The 24,105-nt window shown below is 36.7% G+C and overlaps 1 protein-coding gene across 24 annotated transcripts in view; it reads right to left on the reverse strand.

Moving 5' to 3' along the window:
- DLG2 (discs large MAGUK scaffold protein 2) overlaps nucleotides 1-24,105 on the reverse strand; it is a 979,322-nt gene that overhangs the window by 178,033 nt on the left and 777,184 nt on the right. For all 24 annotated transcript variants that reach the window (XM_064409604.1, XM_064409605.1, XM_064409606.1 and 21 more), the window contains one exon: nucleotides 19,581-19,683. In XM_064409604.1, coding sequence (XP_064265674.1) covers nucleotides 19,581-19,683 — 103 coding nt within the window. The remainder of the gene's footprint in view (nucleotides 1-19,580; nucleotides 19,684-24,105) is intronic.

Genomic DNA, 24,105 nt, shown 5'->3' on the forward strand with positions numbered 1-24,105 from the left:
ATGGATGTTCATAAGGGTAAAATGGTTTCACTATGTTTACAATACCAAATAGCGAAGCAAAGTGTTTTGAGCTGATATCTAAACTAAGGCAAACATTTGTTTCCGAAGGCCTTTTGTCCAAAAAAAAAAACCTATTGTGTGGTGTGATGGCAACCAAGCACTGCAGCTCCTGCCCCCGGTCATGGAGAACTTGACCTTGCAAAGAGCTGAGAGCCTGTTGGCACATGGGCTTGTAGCCTGAGCCCTTAACTATAAATAATGGCTGCTCCTCTCCAGGAAATCCCTCTGGCCATCAGTGGGTGAAAGACTGGCTTAAGAAAAGTGGTTTTGGTACTGGTACAGAAGCAGCTGTTGACATAGTGAAGCACAGATCTGCAGCTAACAAAAACCACTCAATTTATAAAGCCTTCCCTAGGAGACAGACAAATTAGACCCAAAAGCACTCTCTTGTGGATCTGCAAAAACAGTTCAAAAGATATTAATTTAATGTTAAATATATAACTGACAAAATGACATACATATTTTCCTGCTTTGTCTCTGTTTTGTCTCAATTAATGCTGATGTCAAACCAACCTGTAGAAAAGGTTTTCCTTTTGCTAAGGATCAAAATCAGTTTCTCTCAAGTCACCAAAAATTTCTTTCTATCTGAGTTTTATCGCAGGTAAATATCTTGACTAGTCAGACTAAAATTTGAAGGGAAGTTTACAAAAGGCTATAATCTGAAACACGTTTAAGATAAAAGCCTTTGTGCTTGGGAATACTATAACAAAGAATATCCTCTAGGAAGATAAGCCTGCTGGTGAAATGGAAAGATTCAGAAAAAAATAATTGGCTCCATTATTTTCAAACAAAACCTACATGAAATATTTTTTATCTGTTCCTTGTATTTTTCTTTTTCTCGTATTCATGAACACATCATATTTTTTCATTTGCTTTTCATCACCATCCTATTATTAGAAGCTGCATTTATTAATCAAAATATATTACAAATAATAGATAAAGCAATTTTCTACACAGCTTTTGTATAAATAATTTGAGATATGGGAACTACTAGCTTTGTATTTTCTTATACTGCTCCTATTGATTGCTAATGCTGTAGGCTGAAGTAAAACGAGCAGTTTTGAACTTTATATTGATTATTGTGCATTAAAGATTCACAGTCTAGAGAGAATTAAGGCATTTAATATACTATAAATAATTTTAGATTATCTAAGAGGAAAACATAGATTTAATTTTACTTACTAAAAGCCTAAACAATAATTGCATATATTAACGTTGTCTATTTACTTATTGCAATTTTATATTAGTCTTTTAAAGAACTTTCCTGTAATCAAACACATGACAAGACACTGATAACAAGAGCATCATCAAGATATCCTCGTAGTCTCATGGCATATCTCCAAACATGTAAATCTGTATATCAGCTCTGTACAATGATGAGGTGCAAGCCTGGACTTAATGCCAGCAATGACATTGGAATGGGATGGTATCAGGGTAATTTAGCGCATGTTTACATTTGTTGACTTGTTGAAAATTTAATCTTTTCACTGTTATTACAAAAAAATCAAAACTAAAAACCAAGCTATGTCAAACCACGACACTGAGCCATGACAGTAAGGTGTTTATACGCTGCAATAAAAATCTTTGATTTGAAAGATCCAATGTTTTTATAGAGTAAGAAGAAATCAGATCAAATTGTCTATAGGAAAAGGCCAGTGAAAGCAGAGAGACAGAAGGTATCAGAACTAAGAAAGAATTACGCGTGTGTGCATGCATCCGCACGTCTCCCACTTGGTCACGTAACCCTTCTTGCATGCCATGGGCTCTGTAAAAGACTTGGAGGAGTTTACTTGGTGGTATCTTCTGTAGACTCTTTCCCCATGTAGCATTTTGTCACATTTGTGACCTTGTGACATTCCTGTGGGTGTAAAATCCTCTGCTGCCCCATGCCCTCGACAGAAGCAGCCACGTGCCCCTGGACAATGGAACAAGAGCAGCAGCAGTGTGCTGGTGGCCAGCCTGAGCTCCCCACTGCACCAGCCCTCTGCCCCAGCACTAACCACAAACAGGGCTTTGGACAGTCCCCTGGACACTTCATGCACTCTCTGGAGGATCTCCCTACCCCTATCAGGCCCGTGACACTGGATATCTGATACTGACCTCATACTTTCTTTCAGGGATTCCCTAATGCTTAGAAAATCAGTTCGGAATATCCAGAGACTGTTTTCACTGTTCTTCAGGTCCTTGACTTTACCTGTACTACATGCAGGGGAACCTGACATAGTTGGACAATATCGCCTGACTGCTCCCTTGGGATATTTGGTTGTCTTTGCCTATTTAGTGCTTTTTATCAGTTATCAGAGACACCCAGAACTGTTGTGTTTTTACAATGCCTTACTGCCAGCTGTAACTGTACAGGGACTGTACAAAAAATTAACCCTAAATTTAATAAAATACTGTTCCATAAACGAGAACTTCACAAGTCCCAGCAGCCTTTATCACAGACATGAAGAAGTAAATCTCCCCAGTCAGTAAGAATACAATGAATACTCTAGAAATTTATCTTACTATTTAATATCTAAATTTCTTACACAAAAGCAATTGAGAACTTCTTAAATAGCATTGTATAATAATTCCCAGACAAAAAACTGCATTAAGATAAAGTTACAATTGAACATACATATCAATAATTTAAGGTAAAATACATTACAGGGATATATTATTTAGCCCCAAGAAAGATTTACAAACCCCAGAAGTTTACAGATCTGGTTATAGTGAAAACAAGGGAGATTAAAAATTGGAAATGTGAAAACAGCTGCCTCAGAACAGTGAAATATGATGGCCACTATGAGAGGCAGCATGCCTTTGCCATCAGACCTATTGAAAATACTCAGTTTTCTAGAGAAACATTCCTTGTGTAGTTCTTTGAATGCAAATATCATATGGCAACCTCTGTTGAAGAAGGCACTCAAAAATCTGGCTTCAAGTATTAAATAATTGAAGAGATCTATTAAGAAAACGGTTTTATAATTATGTTTACTTATTCTTAAAAAACTGTTTATAGACTAAGTTATGCCACTTTTAATAATACATTGCTGTCTTGATATAGACATGAAATGAAATCTCAGCTTTTGTCATTAAAATTCCTCTCTGTATGGAACAATTAATTGAGTTTCCAGACTTTGTTAATTTTCTGCTTGGAAAAAATACAGACTATACTATCATGTAAGCTAATGGACCTAGGACCCCAGATCACATGAAATAAAATGATTTAAGGGTCCTGTATCGTCTGAAGTTATAGAGGGATTTTTAAAATTTGCACACAATTAACTGAATGCATGAACATAAGGAAACCACTTAAAAGCATGAATTATTCTTGTACTGAATTAATGCAGGACTCTTGTCACCAAAATACATTGCGAACCATGGTGCTCACAACCATTATTTATGCTCAAAGACAAGCTAAAAATCAGCTCAATCATGTAGTGCATACTAAAGATCAAATAAAAGCCTGGCTGCCCAGCAGATCTCTGAGTACTTTACAAATGAAAATGGACTGATACAACAATCATTGGACATGCACAGCTTCCACTGAAGTCACAAAATGTATTTTAGGATTAAGCCACAAGGATTAAGTCAAAAAGCCTGTTTTTGTACATTACTCACTAAAAGACCCCTTGGCTTCCAGATCCAGTGAGCTCAGCAGGGATTCTTTGGTGAATGGGAAGTACTGAACAGGCTTCTCATCAAATTTCACAATGATCTTATAATCATGCTCCATTACTCCTTGCTACATCACACCTTGTTTTACAAACAATGCCACATAAAGGACCAAAGTGATCTGCGATACCATAACAATAGAATAACCTAAAGGAAAAAGATAAAAAAAAGCCCAACCCAAAAACTTGATAAGCAATGCAAATGCAAGTGGTAGAGTTAAGCAGAACCCACGATGCCTGGTTGTCAATCTTATGCTTTAATCGCGAGGTCAAGAGGCCCTCTTCTGCTGTCATTGTCACAACAGACCATGAACTGAGAGTGAAAATCTGTGGGGAAACAAGGAAAAGATGTGAAAGCACCTCCTTGGGCTTGGAAAAAAACCTCTCACAGAACTCTCCTTTATGATAATCACATTGGAAGAGTGGAGACTCATGTCTTACACACAAAGTTCCAGATTCCTCTGAAGTACAGGAAAAATTGATCTTTTCTGCCCAATGATAAAAGCCCAGGCCATTTCTGCAATGAAAAGGAGGGGGAAGGAGAGAAGGGGCAGAGCTGGGAGGAAGAAGGAAGGGAGAGCCCCAGAGAGCCAGGCTTATCCCTCCAACCAACAGCTGAGGGACACTGATCCCTTCTGCGAAGTTGGAGGCAGCTGCCTGCATGGCTTTCCAAGGCTCTGGAACAAACAAAACAGGGAAAGGGGTTTTGCAGCCTTTGCCCTCTGCAGCGCTTTCTTGCTCTCTGCAGTCCCAGCACACTGCCTGCTCCATGCTTTATATCCCTTTGTTTCCACAGCCCAGTGGAAAATTTGTTCTTTGTATTAGTGTTTCACTGCGGCCAACTTTAAAACTGGTTATGCTCCCATTTTCTCTGGAAAGAGGAATAGAAAATTGAACACTGCATTCTTTCCTATACAGAGCTTGAATATGAAACTATTAAACAACCTAAATACTATTTTCTTTTTGAATATATTTAGCTATATTTTTATTTTTTAACACTACCTACAACTTTCTTGCTGGTATCCATTAATTCTCTGGATTATTTGGAAGGTATGTCATACCTTCCTTTGAGCTTGTATGTAGTTTTCCAGCCATTATATTTTTAATTTCACATGCAGGATTTTAATACATTGTCTACTGCAGCCATAAATCACTTAAATGTGTTAGAAATAAGATTGCTCAGTAATTGCCATTTTATTTACTATCCTGATGTGGGAAATTTAAATATGACTCAGTTTTTAAACTTAGAAACAATGTAAAGAGACTTAGGAGAGAATGCAGTACAAGTGCAAACAGCAATCAGCAGTCATTGTTTTCAATTCCATTAGTAGTAATGTTTTCTTAAAAAAAAATTACTATGACAACTTTGTGAACTGAACCACTTGTGACTCAATGGATGCTGTTCAGGTCTCAGTAACAACAGCTCTCACCTTGTTGTTTTCCAGATCTAGACGGGCTAAAGGAGACAACATACAACATCCCTTGCAAGTGGTAAAAGAAGCTGAGAACAATGTGGTGCTCTTGTTCAGCCATCCTTGGCAATAAATACACTGAGAGATTTCAAAGCTAAAATCTCTCCTAAATACAAGAATAGGGATCTACCCATATGACAATGCAATGCCCTCCAATTTCTCCACAGAAGTTAAAACTCTATTATAAGAGGCAGAGCAATAACACCAGTGATAAATACTGACTTTTCTGTAGATGTTTTCTTCCAGTCTCTTACCATAAGACTCAACAGATAGCACAGTATCACATCTGGACATTTATTCACACAAGAGAGAAATATCAACCATTTGGTTACTATGTTTGGACCCAGACTTGGACAGCCTAAATCCTGCCCATGCCAAGCCTTTTCTACTGAGTGTATTGGCCTTTCCAAAGAGAGAATATCAAACATAATTTTATTTTTACATTTATATATATTTTGTACCATCTACAGTATACCTATAAAATTTTAAAATGTACTATAATATATACTATCAGTAGACACACTAGCAGGCACATTGGCTTTAAGTCACCTTAATCTGGGTGGAAGGGAGTAAATATAAAATATTTATCTCTATGTTGATTTATATTTGTTTACTTTCTCAGAACCCTCAGATTTTCCTGTGCTTCTCTATGGCACCTATAGACTTATTTTAAAACATCACAGAAAAATCTCAAGACAGAAGCATATCTAGAAATGCTTTGCAACTTACAAAGCATAAGCTGAACTTGTTTCCTGATGGGGGTCATCTGCATCCCTTTTTCAGAAGGGCATGTTTACCAGAATTGATTTCTCTCCCTAACTTCTCCTAAAATGATTATATTTCTGACAGTCAACTGACAGTAATGGCATTAGGAAAATAGTTCTGCTGTGCTCCTACACTTCTACTCCACTCTAAAGACCAAGAAATGAAGCATCTTATGGGCTTCTGTTTACATGATATGCTAAGAAAAGTGACCCCAATTCAAGAAGGACGTGTCAACATGAGATATCCCAACTTTGTAAAACATAACACAAAAGCACTGTCAAATTGAAATAATTTGGACTTTTTCTGAATTCCTATGGTTTTGAAGCAACCTTTGATATTTTCCTTGAAAATATCTTGGAGGTGAAGGCCCAGATCCAGCCAGGCCTGCCCCATCTCACATGCTGGACGGAGTTCCTTTATTCTAGAACTAACGATGCTTCATTCCCAGTAGATTAAACTCATCTTACATGGTCACTTACCAGATATAATGGATGCAATTTTATCTGAAATAAAATATTTATGGGAAACACACAGACAAGACAGAATATGGCAGTTACTGTACTCAAGATAGTCAGCGTTTTCCTTTGCAGCAGTTATTTCCATCATGCTGCAGATATTTCTCCTCTTCTTGCGTTATTTTATGACAATCCTAAATGTATAAAGTTTTTGAGTAATGACATTAATTTAAGAATTCTTTATTCCAATGCAGATTGACTCCTAACATTGAAACTTACAGTTTCTGTCCAATAACTAAGACTTATCACTTACATTGGTCTCTCTTTACTTTCAAAACATAATTACTGTCTGATCCTTGAAGGTGGCTGAGCTGTTTAACTAAATAATAAGAAGAGAACTATGCAAATTCAAGGACAGAGTTAACACCCACTGCCTGTCAGAACCTCTGCTGTCCCTGCAGGCCTGTTCAGTACACCTTGCTTTTAAATTTTTGAATCCAATCAAGAATGATAACATGAACTATTTCCTGGTACGCAGTACTGGGAATGATGAGAATCACAGAATGTCTTGGGTTGGATGGGACCTTAAAGATCTTCTGGTTCCAACCCTCCTGCCACGGGCAGGGACACCTTTCATTAGAACATGCTGCTCAAAGCCCCATCCGACCTGGCCTTGAACACTTCCAGGAATGAAGCACCTACAGCTTCTCTGGGCAACCTGTGCCAGTGCCTCACCACCCAATGAGTATAGATTTTTTCCCCTATCATCTAATCTAAACCTTTTCCAGTTTAAAAAGCAACAAGCAACCCATCGTAAAGAAGATACTTACCTTATACTGAGTAGTCTTCCTTTATAAAGAGAATTAATTTCTAAGATAGCTGCAAATTTCAGATTATTTTTCAGAGATGCAGGGAATATAAATGCAGAGAAGAAAAATAATGCAGGTACATTACTTTTGGGACACAAGCTGGACTGGCTGTGTATTACCCTCCAAGACATGTAAGGAAATCATTCTGTTCCAGACACTGCTTTGATAACTTCCATTAGAGGCTGCTTGAATGGTTAAGGAGGTGAGGATCACCACACAGAATTTTGCACAAATACACACCTACACCCATGTGTAGCATAATGGGAGGTTTAAAAGAGAAACACTGAAAAGTACACACACACACACACACACACACACATAAAAAACCCTCTGACAATTGCCACCAAAGTACCCAACTGTACAAAAAACTTTTAGCACTCACTTCACAAATGAAATGATAGAACACGAAAGTATGAGGATTTTCTATCTCTCTCCCGTCCCCATTTCATACTCACTCCCTATTCCCAAATGTCTATCTCTGCAAGCCAGGAAAATCCCCACTAATCTCAGTCTCTCCAAGAAAATGAAAAATTCTTGTCTAGGAGGCAAATGCATTCAACTGAAACTAAAGTAACCTGGCTTTTAACATGTGTGTTACATATTTCTTTGTGTGTTTAGGCACCTAACAGCACTGAAGCAACAATTAAACTCAGTATTCAGAAATTTTGTTCAAAGTTTCCAAAACCTGAATTTTCTGCGTAATTCTTAGCTGTAGAGCAATTTAAAGCAAATGTGCTTATTACATGAAGTGTTAAAAATAATTATTATAAGTGCTGAAAGTAATTATTGCTCGGGTTAGTCTCACATGTTTCCCTTGAATACTGCAAAGGGAATTAGAATGTCACAAGAAAGTCCTTCAAAGATGTCTGAAAACAAACTTTACTGAAAGGTGATTTATGTCAGACTTCTACATCCCTGTTTAATTTTTATATCCCTTTTATATTAAAAAAATATAATTTAACAGAATTTTATGAGAAATGATCAGTCACATAATTCATGTCAAGATATTTCTATTTCAGAGTGTAACTTGAATGCATGGCTTTGAAAACATTGACTATAATATTGTTGAAACCATCTTCCACCCTGAAACCAGGGGACAAAGTTACTTTCTGCTCAAGATACTAGAACTTCTAAAAGAAGATGGATTGTCAGGTTAAAATATATGGAAAATTTAACTTTGTAGATAAATGAAGTTGTATCTTTAAACACTTCTTCACACTCAGCTGTAGTTAAAACTTAATTTAAAAAAAATTTCATTTATTTCAGCATTCACTTAAATTTCTAATTCAGCCATTACACTGTAACCCATATAGGTGAGAGAGGGTAAAATCAAAGATAATATGTATAATAAAAAAATCAAATATAATAGGATAATATGTATTCAGGGCATTTTTTGTTAAACAAAGGTTTTCCTACTCAAAATTAATATTGAAAAGAGGGGTTTTTTTGAAGCTGACATGAAATATGGCATTATTTCACTGACTCTGCAGTTAATTAAGTATTTTCAATGAGTTTATAATGAAGTATTGAGATTGACAATGAAGTCTAAATCTGATTCTTATTTCTCTTGTCAGGTGCCATCTTAACAGTCATGAAAAGGCAAGTAATGTTAGAAAGAGTGACGTAGATCAAGATAATGGAAAAAAGGGGAATTAATTGTAGAAGCAGCTTGGTAGCAAAGATTTTCAGAGGCATTGAGTGGACTTGAGGAAAAATAGTTTTATCCCAGGCACAGCTCAGTGTATCATCTGAAGCTGTTTACCTTATTACTTACCCACACAAGCACCTACTGTCTAAGGATGTGCAGATTATGATAGCTGTGATGAGATCTCTTGCAGATACCCTTTATCCTTTAAGGTAGCTCTTAAAATCTGGCCCTGTGGATCCCAGATTCCAAAGGCTGCATAAGTGTTTATGTCTGTGTGCCAGTGTGCACAGAAGTCTACTCAACAGAATTTCTGCTCTTATTATGGTCACCTAAACATTGAATGCACCTCAAATCAGTATTTTTACTTTCACTAAAGGTCCCATGTATACCACTCTCAGTAGGCAGAGATCAGAGCTAGGAAGGCACATGGAGAAGGGTAACTATTCACTATTTCACTACGTGAAATCCTTAAAAATGCTGTGCATGCCAGTGCAGCAAATAGGAGCAGATCTGAATAGAACTTCCCTCTACCTCTTTGTCCCTCTCTATTTAAAAGTGCACATTTTATGTTTCATTTCTCACACTCTGCTGTCATTCTCGCCCATAGGGAATAAATTCAAATTAACCAACCAATTATCTAGAATTTATTGTCTTGCAATTTTCTATTTTGCTTTGAAACTCTTAAGTTTTTAATTTTTCTACTGGAATCACAACTTTAAGTTGTCTGTAGTTTTTCCCATTTTTCTCTCCCTCCAAGAAAATAATAACTTTACTAACTCACCTCGAGAATTATTCCTGAGAGAAACTCTTGGCTAGCAACAAACCAAAGGCAGAGACCTCAAAAAGTTTTTTTCTGGCTTCATTAGTGGTTCACTCGTTGAGCTGGGGAAAGCAGTTTGATGTCTGCATAGCACTTTCCAGTAGCTGCATGGCAGGGACACCAGAAGAGGCCTATTCATCTGGCCTTGGCTTTGTCCCTCCAGCCCAAGTCAGTCATTGATATTCCCTCTACAGCTGGTGAGATGAGACTCACCTCATTGACAAGGGCTGAACAACCTCAGAGAGAATTACATCTTGACTCAGAGACCTCGGGCAAGCAGCTTAGCCAATGGCCTCTTTTTAAGAAAGCATTACTCTTTTTTTGTTTGTTTTTGCCTAGTTCTGTATTATAATTAAAAGCAAATCCCTGTATGTGTCAAGAACTGTAAACTTTAAAAATACAAATAATGAAAGACTATCCCAATCACTCACTAGAATTTTGTGCTGACAGCAGCCACAGCACTGGGCCAAGAAAATCCCTGATATGCTGTTGTCTTCTGTGATATTTATCAATGCCAGCATAATGCTTGTCACTTTATATCAGACTTGCTATCTTTCCTCAGCATGATATCTTCAGAAGCAGGCGATAATCTCTGCATCGTTTGGGAAAACTTCATCCCTGTGAATCACAGAATCAGTCACAGAATCACAGAATGGTTTTGGTTGGAAGGGACCTTAAAGACCATCCAGTTCCAACCCCCCTGCCATGGGCAGGGACACATTTCCAAGAGACCAGGATGCTCCAAGCCCCATCTAACCTGTCCTTGAACACTTCCAGGGATGTGGCATCCATAAAGTTCCTGGGCATGCTGTGCCAGTGCCTCACCACTTTCTCCCTTGCTGGTGTTTTGCAAGCAAAAAAAAAAAAAGTAACACCAGAAACTCTCTCTTCAATTTGTCTGTTTCTAACGAAATGCTGACACAAATGCACCGTGACTTGCAGGATAGATTCAAAAGAAAAACTACTTAATTTTTTTCTTTTCAAGAGATTCAAGGGAAGGTCTGCAGGAAACACCAGGAGAATATACTTTTAATTTCAAATGGAAACATTTTACTTGCTCAGTATTTTTACATAAATTACTGCAAGGAAAGGTTAAATTTTAGTATTCATATTTTCTAGGGACATAAGCTGAACATGCAAGGATTGTACAGAAGGTATATATTGTTATTTTAAGCACATGAGCATTGGTAATACTGAATACATTGTGGAATGTCAGCCAGTTAATGAAGTACTTTGTATTTTCAGTCATGTCTCTACATGAAGTAATTCACCTGAAGGCAGAAGAAAAACAGGGTTCTAGTGAGTTTTTGAATTCTAATAAACTAAGATGTGTTAAAATGTTTGGATATAAAAATACTTTTGTGAAGAGTCTTCAACATCTTTAAAAGCCCAATCACCCAGGGCCAGCTATGAGTTATATAACAACTTCTAAAGCTGAAGTTTTTCAGTTACTAGGAAGACTAGGAGAGGCAGTGGCAATAGGATAGGACAGACTTATATTAACTGCAAGAAAAGAAGGAAAAAACATCTGTCACTGAAAGTAACTAAAAAGAAAAACAACAAAGAAACAAACCATGTCTTTGCAAAGTGCAAACATCAATAAGAAGGAAAAGAGAACACATTTCAAAATAAATAGATAACAATAAATAGGAGCTTCTCAGGGTCATATGATATATGAAAGGATGTTGCTGTGAAAGAATTTAAATAGAAAAAATATTGGCAAGACTTATCACCTAAAAAGTAAAAATTGAAAGTAAACACAAAACATCTTTGGCATGAAATGCATTTTTTTTCCCAGATGAAAATCACAACAAAAAAATTGAAAGAAGAAAGAGATTAAGAAAAGAAACACTGGAATGGGTTCAGAAATAACATCAGCCTTATTCTGGTTCTATAGTGAATTATCCTTGGACACCCCTCAGCTTACTCAGCAGCATAACCCCTTCTAAAATGCCAGGACATATCCATAGGTGTCTTTGCCATTGAAAGAAAGTCTTGTTTTCTGAAAAAGCTGTCAAGTAAGGGCAAAACCAGAGTTTTAGTGAACTCTAAGACAGGGAAGAAAATTTGGAACAATCTGTAGCCCATATTTACCAGTTAAATGCACAGCTGATAACATTAGTCCTGTTACAAAAAGAAAACCAACTCTTTATTTGCATTCCCAACCAGACTTATTAATGACTACATTAACAAAACAGCAAAAAGTGGAAAATACTGAACTTAAATTAATAAATTGTCAAAGGAAATTAATTCATAATTAATTATGAATTAGTTTCCACCATAAAGAATTAGCAGATACGCTTTTACCATGTGTAAATAAATATGACTATGCACAGAAGGCTGTGTATGAACAACAAAAAAAAAAAAGCAAGACCTGCACTACTAATGAAGCTTAAATGACTACAGGAAAAATGTACATTTTCACATTTAAAATGAAAAGAAGAAAAGATGGTTTTTAAAAGGAAATCATACTTCCCCATACAACACTGACAACTGTATATTCTTCAATGAAAACTGTACTATTCAAGGAAATTTAAAGCCAGCTGATAGAAACAAGAGTTAAATATGGGTGAATGAAAAACTAAGTACTTAAAATGAAACATTCATGAAAATGGGAATTGAGAAAGCTCAGGAGTCTGTAAGGAAACAGCAAATACACTCTAGCAGACAAGGATGACTACATTAAACACAAGTGAATCTGCAGAAAAACATTAAGAAAATATATCCATAACTTGTTTCATGCATAGATGCATAGTGAGTACTGACTATTTCAGACAAAGACAAAAAAGAAGAGAAACAAATGAAAATTCTTCTTTTTATAAAATATTCAATGTTGTATGGGTTTCACTATGTAACTCTACTAAGAAAGTGATTTTTAAATTTATCAGAGGAATTAGAATGTAACCTTTTGTGTCTTTTGGGAAGTCTACTAAGGCTTGACTTTACAAGAACATTTGTAATCCCTGGTGCTTCAGCTGTGGCATCTGATGAGCCCCAAAAATATCTGTCAGTGCTGGGGCAATGCCCATGAACACAGACAGAGTCACTCAGGGACTAGACTTAATTTGCAGAAGAGTGGAAACTGTGGTGAGGACAGCTCAGGCAAACAGAAAGGAAATGCTGTGAGATGAGAAAATAATTTGCAAGTTTATCAGGGAGATTTTTTTAACCATTCTTTCTATTTTAAATATGCTTTAGGGGTTTTTTACTTGAAGTAAAGATATTGTGAAACTTGCAATGAAATGATAAAATTAAAGGCTTTTATTCAACAATGTAAAAATAAAAGCAGTATATTCTAAATAATATGCAGCAAATAGAGGCACTAAAGCTAAACCTAAGGCAAAAGTCTTGCATGGCCAGATAAGTGGGTACTATATTGGCACTTGCGCATTTTCTAAAGGGTAACAAAATTGTATTTATTAGACCATAAGCAAGGCAGAAAATACCAATCTCAACATTTAACCCTGTACATTAACTGCTGAAATAGCCTGGAGCACTCAAGGATTAGTTTTGAACACAACAAATACCATTCAGTGCGCTACATGAAGTTGTGTATTGCAGCCACACAACCCTGTTAAACACCTCCACTAACACAGAAATCTTTGCAACAAAGAGGCAATTTCTTGCTTAGTGAACTCTGGAACTTTTGTGGAAGCAAAACATGTTAAAACTACAAGAAGGGAGAAATAGTTTTGACAGCATCATCTGTCCTGCCATCCCTGGAAACATGCAAGGCCAGATTGGATGGGGCTCTGAGCAACTGATGTAGTTGAAGATACCCCTGATCATGGGTGGAGGTTTGGAACTAGCTGGCCTTTATAGGTCACTTCCAATTGAAATTATTCTATCATCTGGCTAACCTCTTTTCAATGGGCACTTCACAGACAAGTAAAGGAGGCATGTGCCTGCAATTTATCAGCTAGAGAAAACAACTTCCTGTTCTTCAACATAGTAAAAAACCTCTGTGGGTAAGTAAGAAAACAGTAGAGTTGGAGATGCCACTGCAAAAAAGAGGGGGGAAAAAAGCAGCCTTTAATATTGCTATCTGAAAGAGTCTCTTGCATAGGAGAACTCTGGTGCACTATCAACTATCATCAATGAACTGGGATTTGAAATAAAAATTTCTCTAGCTCTGGAACAATGCTGCTCCTCTTATGGTGTCAAGTGAAAAAAAAGGCTCAAATACAAGGGGAAAAATATGCTATCATAATATTGAGGTTTTTTATTTGTATTTTTCATTCTTTCTCAATTTTCCTAACTTAAAAACATGGACCAAGCTTCTCAACAAAAATCACTCACTGAATTTCAGCAGGACAATCTATGAAACATACCTATAAACATTTTTTTCTATTTTATTCATCCTTATAATGATGGTGGTTTCTGCCTGAGGACAACGGGAGGATTTTTCACACCCCCCCCCCCCCACCCCGTGAGTAGGACAGTACTCAGGGCAAGTATCACTTCTGTGCTTGTCCTGGTCTTTCTCCTCTCTCTAAGCTGCTGGCCACTCTTGGAAACTGGATCCTCAGCAAATGTGCTTTGGTCAGATCCAGCTTGGCTGTTCCAAGATTATGTTCTGTTCTTTAATGCACATGCATGAAATGTAACTCTAATATCTTGCATTCTTTGGCAATTCGATACACTGGCTTCCAGATGAAAGCCAACTGCTGTAATGCAACTTTATCCAAGTAATTAAGCTACATTCCTTTTTAACAGCTGGGGAAAAGGAGCTATAATATGGCTAGTCACATTTCAAAGTATAGAAGTAACCTAGGCAGAGATGAATAAGTACAATTATTTTCTTTATCTTTCGTATTTTTTATCTATCCTAATTCCCACAGCAGCTGGAAAGGTTAAATGTCTGAATCAGGACTGTTGTACCAAAAGAGTTAGTACTCTGAGGCAGGAACAAGGAATAGAAAAGGGGTAAGGGCTAAAAAATATCCACCACTTCAGAGACCTTCACAAGTTACTCCTGGATTTTTCATCTGATATTTTCAAAAAAGTGAATCTCAGCATCTGCAGCTCAGACAAATGTGTAAGACAAGGGGTACTTTTTCATAAAATCTGGGGCTGCTTATTAAAGTTAGGTCTATTCTAATATACTATGGAGCCTCCTAGAATTAGGAGCAAAAGAATAAAAAAGTAAATTTAGTATCAGAGCTTCCATGATTTGCATAGGTGCAGTTCTTCAAAAATTCCTTTAGCTATGGCCTGCAGAGACAGACACTGCCTCTCAGTGTCTCTCCTTCTCACACTCTGTGTCTAAAGCTCAGCTACTCGCCTCACAACAGGCACCGAGCAGCAGCTCACTCACAAAGAGAAAAAACACAAATTCTTTCACTGTAATAACTTTTTAACCTCTGCAATGCCAGCTGCTCTAATCAAACTGTAATTAATGAGCTGTTAAGGCAGTTGGTTAATTGGCTCCCTTGAAAGATTGAAAGCACACCAAACTTCCAACTGGTTTAACACTTTTCTAGGGACTGTTGTGAGGCAATAGCTGCAGAGGTACTGCAATGCAGCACAGCTCAGCTTGCAGACCACTGACAGAATATTTTTCAAAAATCTTAAGGCTACACTTCACCTTTTCACACTGCTGTGGGGGAAAGGAACATGAGCTTTTGAGACTAAAATGTGCAATAAAGATTTTTAGCAGCTTTACTAGGAGACTAGAACTCAGTTTGTCCCCACTCCCAAGCTGTGTCTTCCAGAACAAATTGTCACTATTTCAACCACAGTTCCCTTTTCCTTAAAAATATTTTTTAGTTTAACTGAAAAAATGATGGTTTTCTTTTTTTTTTTCCCTTTAATTCCTTCCATACTGTGCTGTACTTGCAACTTTTGCCACTAAGCAGCAAAATATATCCTGAAATAAAACCTGGAAGTGTAAAATGTGTTTCCCTGTGTGATATATATTCCATTTTAACTTCCACTTAATTGTTTAGCAGGGACAAACTGATCCATCCTAAAATTATTTTCCAGGCTCAGGTGTTTATTTTGCATTTACTTCATATCTGTGCAATATTTTAAAAGAGATCTGAGAGTTGTTAAGCTGTAAAGGAAAGTCAAAATGCTTCTGATTATTAAAAATTTGGAGTACAAATCTAAATATAAGTGATTGCTAATCTTCTAATTTTGTTCTAAATGGCTTTTGGACCCTAAATTATCTTTACTCTCATATCAGCCACATGCAGAAGATGTGAGTTTTACAAGAATATGAAAGGTTATTTTTCGAAGCCTGTGAGGACTAGCTAGTGTGGACTGAATAAATCAACAAACCTCCACATAAACTACATCCACAATGATTATTAAGAGATCATATGCTTAACATTCATTCTCCTCCATTTACACAATACCTGTGTACATAACATACAGTACACAGGTTACTTTCAGTTTTGTTAATAAAAGTAAGGAATTACTAAAAAAGCCCAGAGTTATGGCTGCTGTTCCTAAATATGTACTTCTACTGCTGAGCTCTGATTTTTTCAACTTCTGAATTTGATTTCCTCTTGCTCTTCATAATCTATCCCTAATTTTGCTCACAGAATTTAGATTTCTGTTTGGATTTTCATAATGCTTTGCCTCCTCTGTTTCTCAGAGAGAAGAGGGAAATAAAGGTAGTGAGTGCAAATGAGGCAAAAAAGGACTGAAGAACAAAACTGAGGAATTTGTTCTCCATTTATACTATCCCTTTTATTTCCATTCAACAACTTTGCATGAAATCACTGTCTCTTCTATTCACCCTTTATTCATAGTATCTGTGCTCTTTTGCAGCACTTTCACACAGACCACTTTTGAGGGATGAGCAGTGTGGTTCAGCTGAGCACCATCACCAACCACAGATCTGACAGCATTCAAAAAAATGTCATGATGCTATTCTGTTTTGTCTGAGCTCATCTCTGCATTTGAGCATCCCAAACAGAATGATAAAAAAAAGCACCACAATATTGATGGGAAAAGCTATTCAAATTGATGGCAAAGACTAGGGTTTGGTTTTATTTTTGTAGGAGTTACCATTCTTATGAGATTTTTTTGCCAAGTCTCTACAAATAATTGCGAAGGAAGTTCATATGAGGCTTCAAATGTGATTCTGTTTGAAGCAAGGAAAGGGACATATAAACTTTGAAAGCTGTATCTATAATATTTACCTTATTTTCTACCCACAGCATAGCATACTATTTATTTTTTGGGAAATTACCAAGATAAGAATGCTGGAAGCTTTCCTTCACTGCATAAAATATAAAATAAGCTTTATCTACTTTCAATTTTAATTGCTAATCATCAGCTTGCTTACAGTATTGACTGGTACTTACATCATCATCACTCAATACCTGAAATATCAATAGCTAGAGGGTTCATTGAATGTTGGTTTTTTTGTTTGTTTTGCAACAACATCTAATGGCTTAATAATCGAAGACATTAAAAAAATGTACTGATCAACATTTGCAGTGACTATTCTTGGATCTCTCTAGAAAAAGCTGAAGTTGTAGTAACAACTCAGAACTTATAGTGTGAAAACGGAAGAAGCTACCAGCCAACTTAGCTTACATACTTTACTAGATTTGGAAGTGTTTAAAAGTGAGAAGCCCCTGAGGGAAGTACAACTGTACAGTCTTAAGACTATTTTATGACTATATTCCAATATATGCAAGGAGATAAGATACAGTAAATAAGAAATCAGGTATAAATTTCAAATAAAGGACAAGAAGAGTTCTGCAATAACTTTAGAATAAAATAAGCATTTAGTCTCATATAGAGTGTGTTTGACTTTCTGTGTAGCCTATAAATCTTTATATAACCTTTTGTGAAGGTTATGTAACTCTTAAAAAAGTTTTTTCATCTTTCTTTGCTGTTGGGGAATTCTCAGGAAACAAATTTTTCATTTTACATCTGACTTATGCAGCTTGCATTAACCAGAATCTCAGATTAAAATTAAATATTTCAGTAACATAACGTATGCTGGACAACTATAGAGTACCCTCACTACCTTTAAAGATTCATTCATTTGCTATAAAACTACAAACTTTTGGGTCCTGTTTCTCACAAGCTTCACTCTCTGTGGTGTGTTTTGAGCTATTTGGCTGAAACAGAAATCACTTCTTGCTTCACTGACAAGAAGTGATGCAGTTGGGACTAGTCTGCCCTCAACAGGGGCTTTGGTGAATGGAGCAATGACGTAGATAAAATGGAATAAATATCCACTATAATACCTGATAGATTTCATCAGCATCTTTTGAATTGTATGTTCACCAAAACTGAATTTGATACAGGACTGAGCTGCTAAAATGTAGGGTACAAATATGTCAACTAGAAGTTCAATCCTAATAGGAAAAAGCCATCAAGCAATGTATTTTTTTGTGTATTAACAATGACATGGAACAACTGTGACATGCCAATGAATGCTACAAGTACCCAGACACCATGGTGATAATTGCAGTGTAAAATCACCAGACAGCAAACAAGATTGCTGGAACTAATAGGAACATGGCTTCATTCAGAGCCCAGTGCAGATCTCTATCTGTAAGGGAATTGCTTTTCAATGCTTATTTGAAATAATGCTGATTATTACTCATGCATTTTTATATTAATATCTTCCATTTATTTAACTGAAGAGAGATACTTTCAATTTCATTTGCTCTCATCTTCCCATTTCTTACTATGGCCCAATTTGTTCTGTTTGGTGACTCAAGCACAGATAAACTAACAAATGGATGCTTGATTCCAGATCTGAAGCACAACTGTACATATGCCTAAAACAGAAGCTGTTTTTCTCCTTGAATGTGATCATCAGGATCCAAAGAAATTAACGAAATTGTCATATTGGATAAATTCTGGAAGTACTAATTCACCTTCCCTAAAAACACCTGACTGACTGAGCATGTTATTAGAGCTGTTGCTTCACCTGTGAGATTTACATATCTCCTAGACTGGGCACAATCAGGCAGAATCAACTTGTGAATTGAGCTAGAACTGCTTCCTGAAAAATGATAACACGGCGCCAGCAAATCTTCACAGACACTTGTACTTGCTGAATTAATCTGGCAAAGACTTTAAAGTAATAACTAGTGAAGAGAAAAACCACCTTGAGTTCCAATCAGAAGGTAATATTCCTCTCACAAATTCCCTGAGAACCTCAGATAGTCATTTGGGGCACTGATCATGGACAACAAGGAGTCTTGACCTTTAATTCTGGACTCCAAATCAATCAGTGCCTACTTCCACCCACTGAAACAAGCTTAACTTCTAGAAAGCTAAACATTTAGACAGCAAAATTTGAATGAGATGCATCCCACCTTAAATGTCTTACATTCTGCTGAATTTCCTCTGATGGTTTATTTAGAAAGCTGTCATTTTCTCTAATAAGTACTTGTTATCCAGTCCTAATTGCCCTGAAGGTACAAGGACGCTGTCATCCAAAAGTAATAACGGGAAGCTCTACACATTCTGCAGGAAGCATTTATCCTTGTCTAATTCTAATCTGACTGAAGCAATGTCAGATCTTCCTGGCATTTCTGTTCTCTCTTAACCTATCTTTTGCACTACCTATTTCCAGGAAGAGATTAGAAAAGGACATAAAATGAACACTAATGAGAGTAAAATGAATAACTAACTGTTGATTACTGTGTTATTATATGCACACTTAAAGAGTGCTCTGTGACAAAAATACAGCCATTTCCTTGGAACAGAACTGTCACTTTGATTTTCATTCCAGATGACTGTTGATGATAGCTGGGAAACTCGCTACCTACAACAGCCTCACCCTGTTAAATGAGTGGCTCCAGAGCACTTTTCTTTTGCCATCTGCCTTCCAGGTGGTTGTTTCACTTACCCTCTGGCTGGTATTGTGCTATGATGGTTACCGTCTGCCCCGCTCCTTTGAGCGCAGCTGCAGCCTGCTCATGGGTAGCACCCCGGAGATCAATGCCGTTCACCTGCGCAGGGAACCGAGACAACAACAGGCATGAGCAGCTTGACATTACACAGGGAGACACAAGTGGGGTTCTACCCTAAATATCCGATGGGTGCTAAGGTCAGATGGATGCCCAGGTGCAAAGGCAAAGTACAAAATCAAAAAGGCTGAGAGAAAACTTTCTATGACCGGCCAAGAGGACACACACCAGTACCACTGACCTCTTAGTTTGACTCTGCTTATCCATGAGGATTTTCTGATCACTACTTTTGGGTGTTTCCTGCTCTCCTGAGTTTACCTTTCTGGTTATCTCCTCATGAAGCAATATCACTTAATATATTAAATTCAAAAGGTGAATTTTCTGTGATGCTTGAAGGTCACTGAAGAATGCTGCAAGCAAAGAAGCTGCTCCTTCAGTCAAACTCTGCAGGCCCAGTCAGTAGCATCAGGAAATCCAAAGATACATAGAGTGTGTCTAACAAAAGCTGCTGGCTGCAGAACTTTTAAAGCACAAATCCCATCTACTGTTTTCTGTTCATGCAACCCCTCTGACTATTTCCTGGGAATATCCTGTGTCTTGCACACAACAGCAATGGTGTTGCTATCACACACAGCTTCCTCAGCTCTGGCTGTTCAACATCCATGCAGCTTTCCATATGGCTTCTTTTTCTTAACCATTTTTGGCTGCACAAGACATGGAAGAGGAACAGAATAGAACAAAGTAGGAAATCCACCCCTAAAACTCAGGGGTTCAAAGAGTTTCAGAACTCTTTAGATTTCTTTTTATGATATATATTTTGTCAGCAGTATCCTAAGAAAGAGACAGAATTCACATACAGATTTATTAACTGATCCAGTCACTTGAATCCTGCTTTCCAGTGGGAGCATTACTGTCTGGCTGTACTGAAGTATGTGAGATTTCTTTTTTTTATGTATTTGTGTTTGCATTTATGTATTTATCTTATGCATTTATCTGTCTTTCTTCTTTCACTTTCTTCTTTCTGTCTTTCACTTCTATGGGTTTCCACCTTATAATATTTTAGTGAAGAACAGGAAACTTTTGATATGTAACAACCTCAGCAGGACAGAAATCCAATTCTGATTACAGAGGAAAAGAAAAAGAAAGGAAATAAAGGGCAGGGAGAGGAAAGAGAATCATGCCATACGAAGCAAATATGCCAAAACACTAGACCCAAATCCTCAGCTACAGCAAATATTTGTGTTTATGTTTACCAAGTACTATTACAAGATGGCTAAGCACATATTAAAAAGAAAGGTTTTTAAAATTTAAACTTTAACAGCCTTTTAAGGATTACAAAAATAAATTTCTTTACATAGAAATTTTAAAGTAACAGCTATTGATTTTGTTATGAATAGATTTATTTGGCTTGATAACACTTAGAAACTGGCCCATCTTAACTTGATGTCTTTGATCAAATTTTAGAGACTATGCTGTTTTGAGAATGCAATTTTTATTTACCATGGAATCATAGAGTCATAGAACAGTTTGGGTTGGAAGGAAACTTTAAAGTGCCTCTGCAATGAACAGGGACATCTTCAACTAGACCATGTGGCTCAGAGTCCTGTCCATCCTGACCCTGAATGCTTCCAGGGATGGAGCTCCCACCACCTCTCTGGGAAATCTGCGCCATTGTCTCACACTAGCATCATAAAAAAATTCTTCCTTAGTTTCATGACAAAATTTAGTCCTTACTAGTATGCAAACAACATTTAAATTATTACTATTAGAAAAACTAATTTGTGATAGCATTTATATAAAGCCCAGGAGATACCCCAGCTTCTGATCCAGAAGACTGCATGATGCTGTAGAACTGATGACTGTACACAGAAATTATGAGCATGGGGCAAATATAACATTATAAACTTCATAATTTAAACCAGGAGTCCTCAGTTGTCCCATCTCCCTGGGATGTTATAATGGCTTGTAGAAGCTTTCAAAAAAAATGAGCCAAAGGTTCAAAAGCTTTCATTAAAGTTGTGTACTGAAACCTCTGGGAAACACTCAACGAAATTAAGTCTAGGAATATATGATCCTAGAGAGCAATTATTAAGTGCATTCTAAAAGAACAAAAGGAGAGAAGCAGAACTTTGAGTGCCATAAAAATCTCCCATATTTTAATCTGCAACACTGAAAATACATAAAAAGGAAGATGATGTCAACTAGGACTTTGCAACAGATCTTGAGATTACCAGCTTCCTGTAAAGAACACAAACCAGGGTACTGCTGCTGGAAAGGAGGTGCTGTTCCCTACCTTTCCTCAGTAATGGTGTTATGACACTTGATGCTGCTTTGCATTGAGCACAGATGCACCAGCACTACAATTACTCAATACCTGAGCACAAAATTGAGATTTGTGAAGTGTGAGCAGAATTCCTAAATTTAAGAACAGTGCCTGTATCATGGCATAAAGGAAACATCAGCCTTGATTCTGTCTCTGAAGGAGACAACTCTGAAGCCAAGTAACCTTCCCTTTAAGAGAGAGCTTTGTTTTTATCTGTATGCTTTTCCCTTTTGTAACTGAAGCACAGGATGATCTGAAGAAAAGCTTAAAGGAACACTCCTGAATTCTTGAGTTCCTGAGCTGGGGAGATGGATATGGATTATGTCACCTGGTCAGCATTAGAAGGTCCCAAGGAAAAAAAAAAAAAATTGTTCAGGCTTGAGGTCAAAGACTATGAGAGGACACAAGCCTTTCTTAGGAAATATAGTACAGCAGATTTAAACTTTATTAAAAAATCCCAATAATCTCTCTATAGATAAAAGGAGAGAATGTAGTAAAGAATAAGGAAATCACATGCTTATTCTCCTTCTCTTCTGAGAAACAATAGTTGTATGTCTGTGTGAACTAATAAGGACAATCCTAATAGCATATAAAGACTGTGAATATAAGACAGGAATTTCACTGCAGTTATACAAATATTTTTCACTTCTCCACAGAAAAACAAGCCAGCTGAAATGAACATTTCAGCTGAAATGGCAGCTGATTACTTTGCACCCTTGGTCTAGAAGAAATGATTGCCTGAGGTACAAACACAACATATTGCAGTGAATGAATGAATTTTCCTGAAATTAATTTCACTTTTACATTAGGACATAGATGGGAATAGACACCTGAGGAAGACTTAGAGGCCCGAGTGGCTGAAATCGAAAGAGCAAGGAAAAGAAATGTCAGAGAGAAAATAACACATAAATTCTATCTTCTGCAATTTTATCTAGATTATAATCAAGCTAGGGAAACCAGATTAAGAATGCCAAACAGGGAAATGACCTGACCACATTAGGTTGCCAGAACAGTGATGTCCCTCTTGGAGACACACAGCTGCAGAAAAAAAAAAAATCGAATACCCATTGCTAAATAGGGAGGGAGAGTTCTGTTTGCATGTTATTTTACTCACCAACAGTGAGAGAATCTCACTGTAGGATAACAGGTATCAAATTTAGAAATGACTTATAATCTAGTCTGACTTTGTAAAGAAAAAGAAGAGTAGATGCTAACTTGATTTCTGGGTACCATTTCCCCCTATTTATAAGCAAATATAATCATCTCCCAAATCTTCTAGTTGAAAACCAGCATATTCACATAGCGACATTAAATCTTTATGAAAGGCACCATTAGTTTATATATTTTAATCAAATTTTTACCATCAGACCAAAATGAAAAAGAATTCAGGCAGAATAAAATAAATAATACTCTGTCTTGCCTCTTCCTCCAAAACAATATCTTAATTTAATGTCTCATAATAATTGTGTGCATTAACATTTTTCCCTGACATGATTTCATTGCAAATTGTTAAATCTGATTAAAATTACTGCTTTTAATTAATTTAACATAATTTATGTGAAGAATAATCAGTAAAAGAAAATTTTAAAAATCAGTAAAAGGTGCAGATGTGCACAGGAAAGCTTAATAAATATCAAAGGTGTTTTGGTTGATTTTTTTTTTCCCTTCTATAATAAATGGGTTTGCTTCCTTTAGAATGTATTATACAATAAGCAAAGTAGCTGTTCTGAAGCTTGACTGCACAGCCCTGATGTCCTGGCCCAGAATGAACTTGACTGCACAATTTCTGATGCCTAACTCTAAAATGAATTTGACATAATGGAAATAAGAAGACCCTGCAGCTTATACTGAAGTCTGTCTCTTCTGTGTTTCGAACTGGCAAAAAGCAGTTCAACAGCTTACAAACAAAGAAGAGTGCTGCAATAGAAGATGAGAGTTGAAAACTATGGTCAAAACTAAACTGACATGGAGAAAAAGATGCAACAGTAGCTCACAGTAGTTACTGGGCCTTTGCATTTGTTGACTCAAAATAAAGCATGACCTTCATTTAATACTGAATCATCACTGAAATGAAAGATCAGATTTACTTTTGACATAGATTGAGCTGTTCTAAAATTGGAAGCATTATATTCCCTCTAAAA

This window comes from Passer domesticus, chromosome 2 (genome assembly GCF_036417665.1).
Source record: "Passer domesticus isolate bPasDom1 chromosome 2, bPasDom1.hap1, whole genome shotgun sequence".
NCBI classification, from domain to species: Eukaryota; Metazoa; Chordata; class Aves; order Passeriformes; family Passeridae; genus Passer; species Passer domesticus.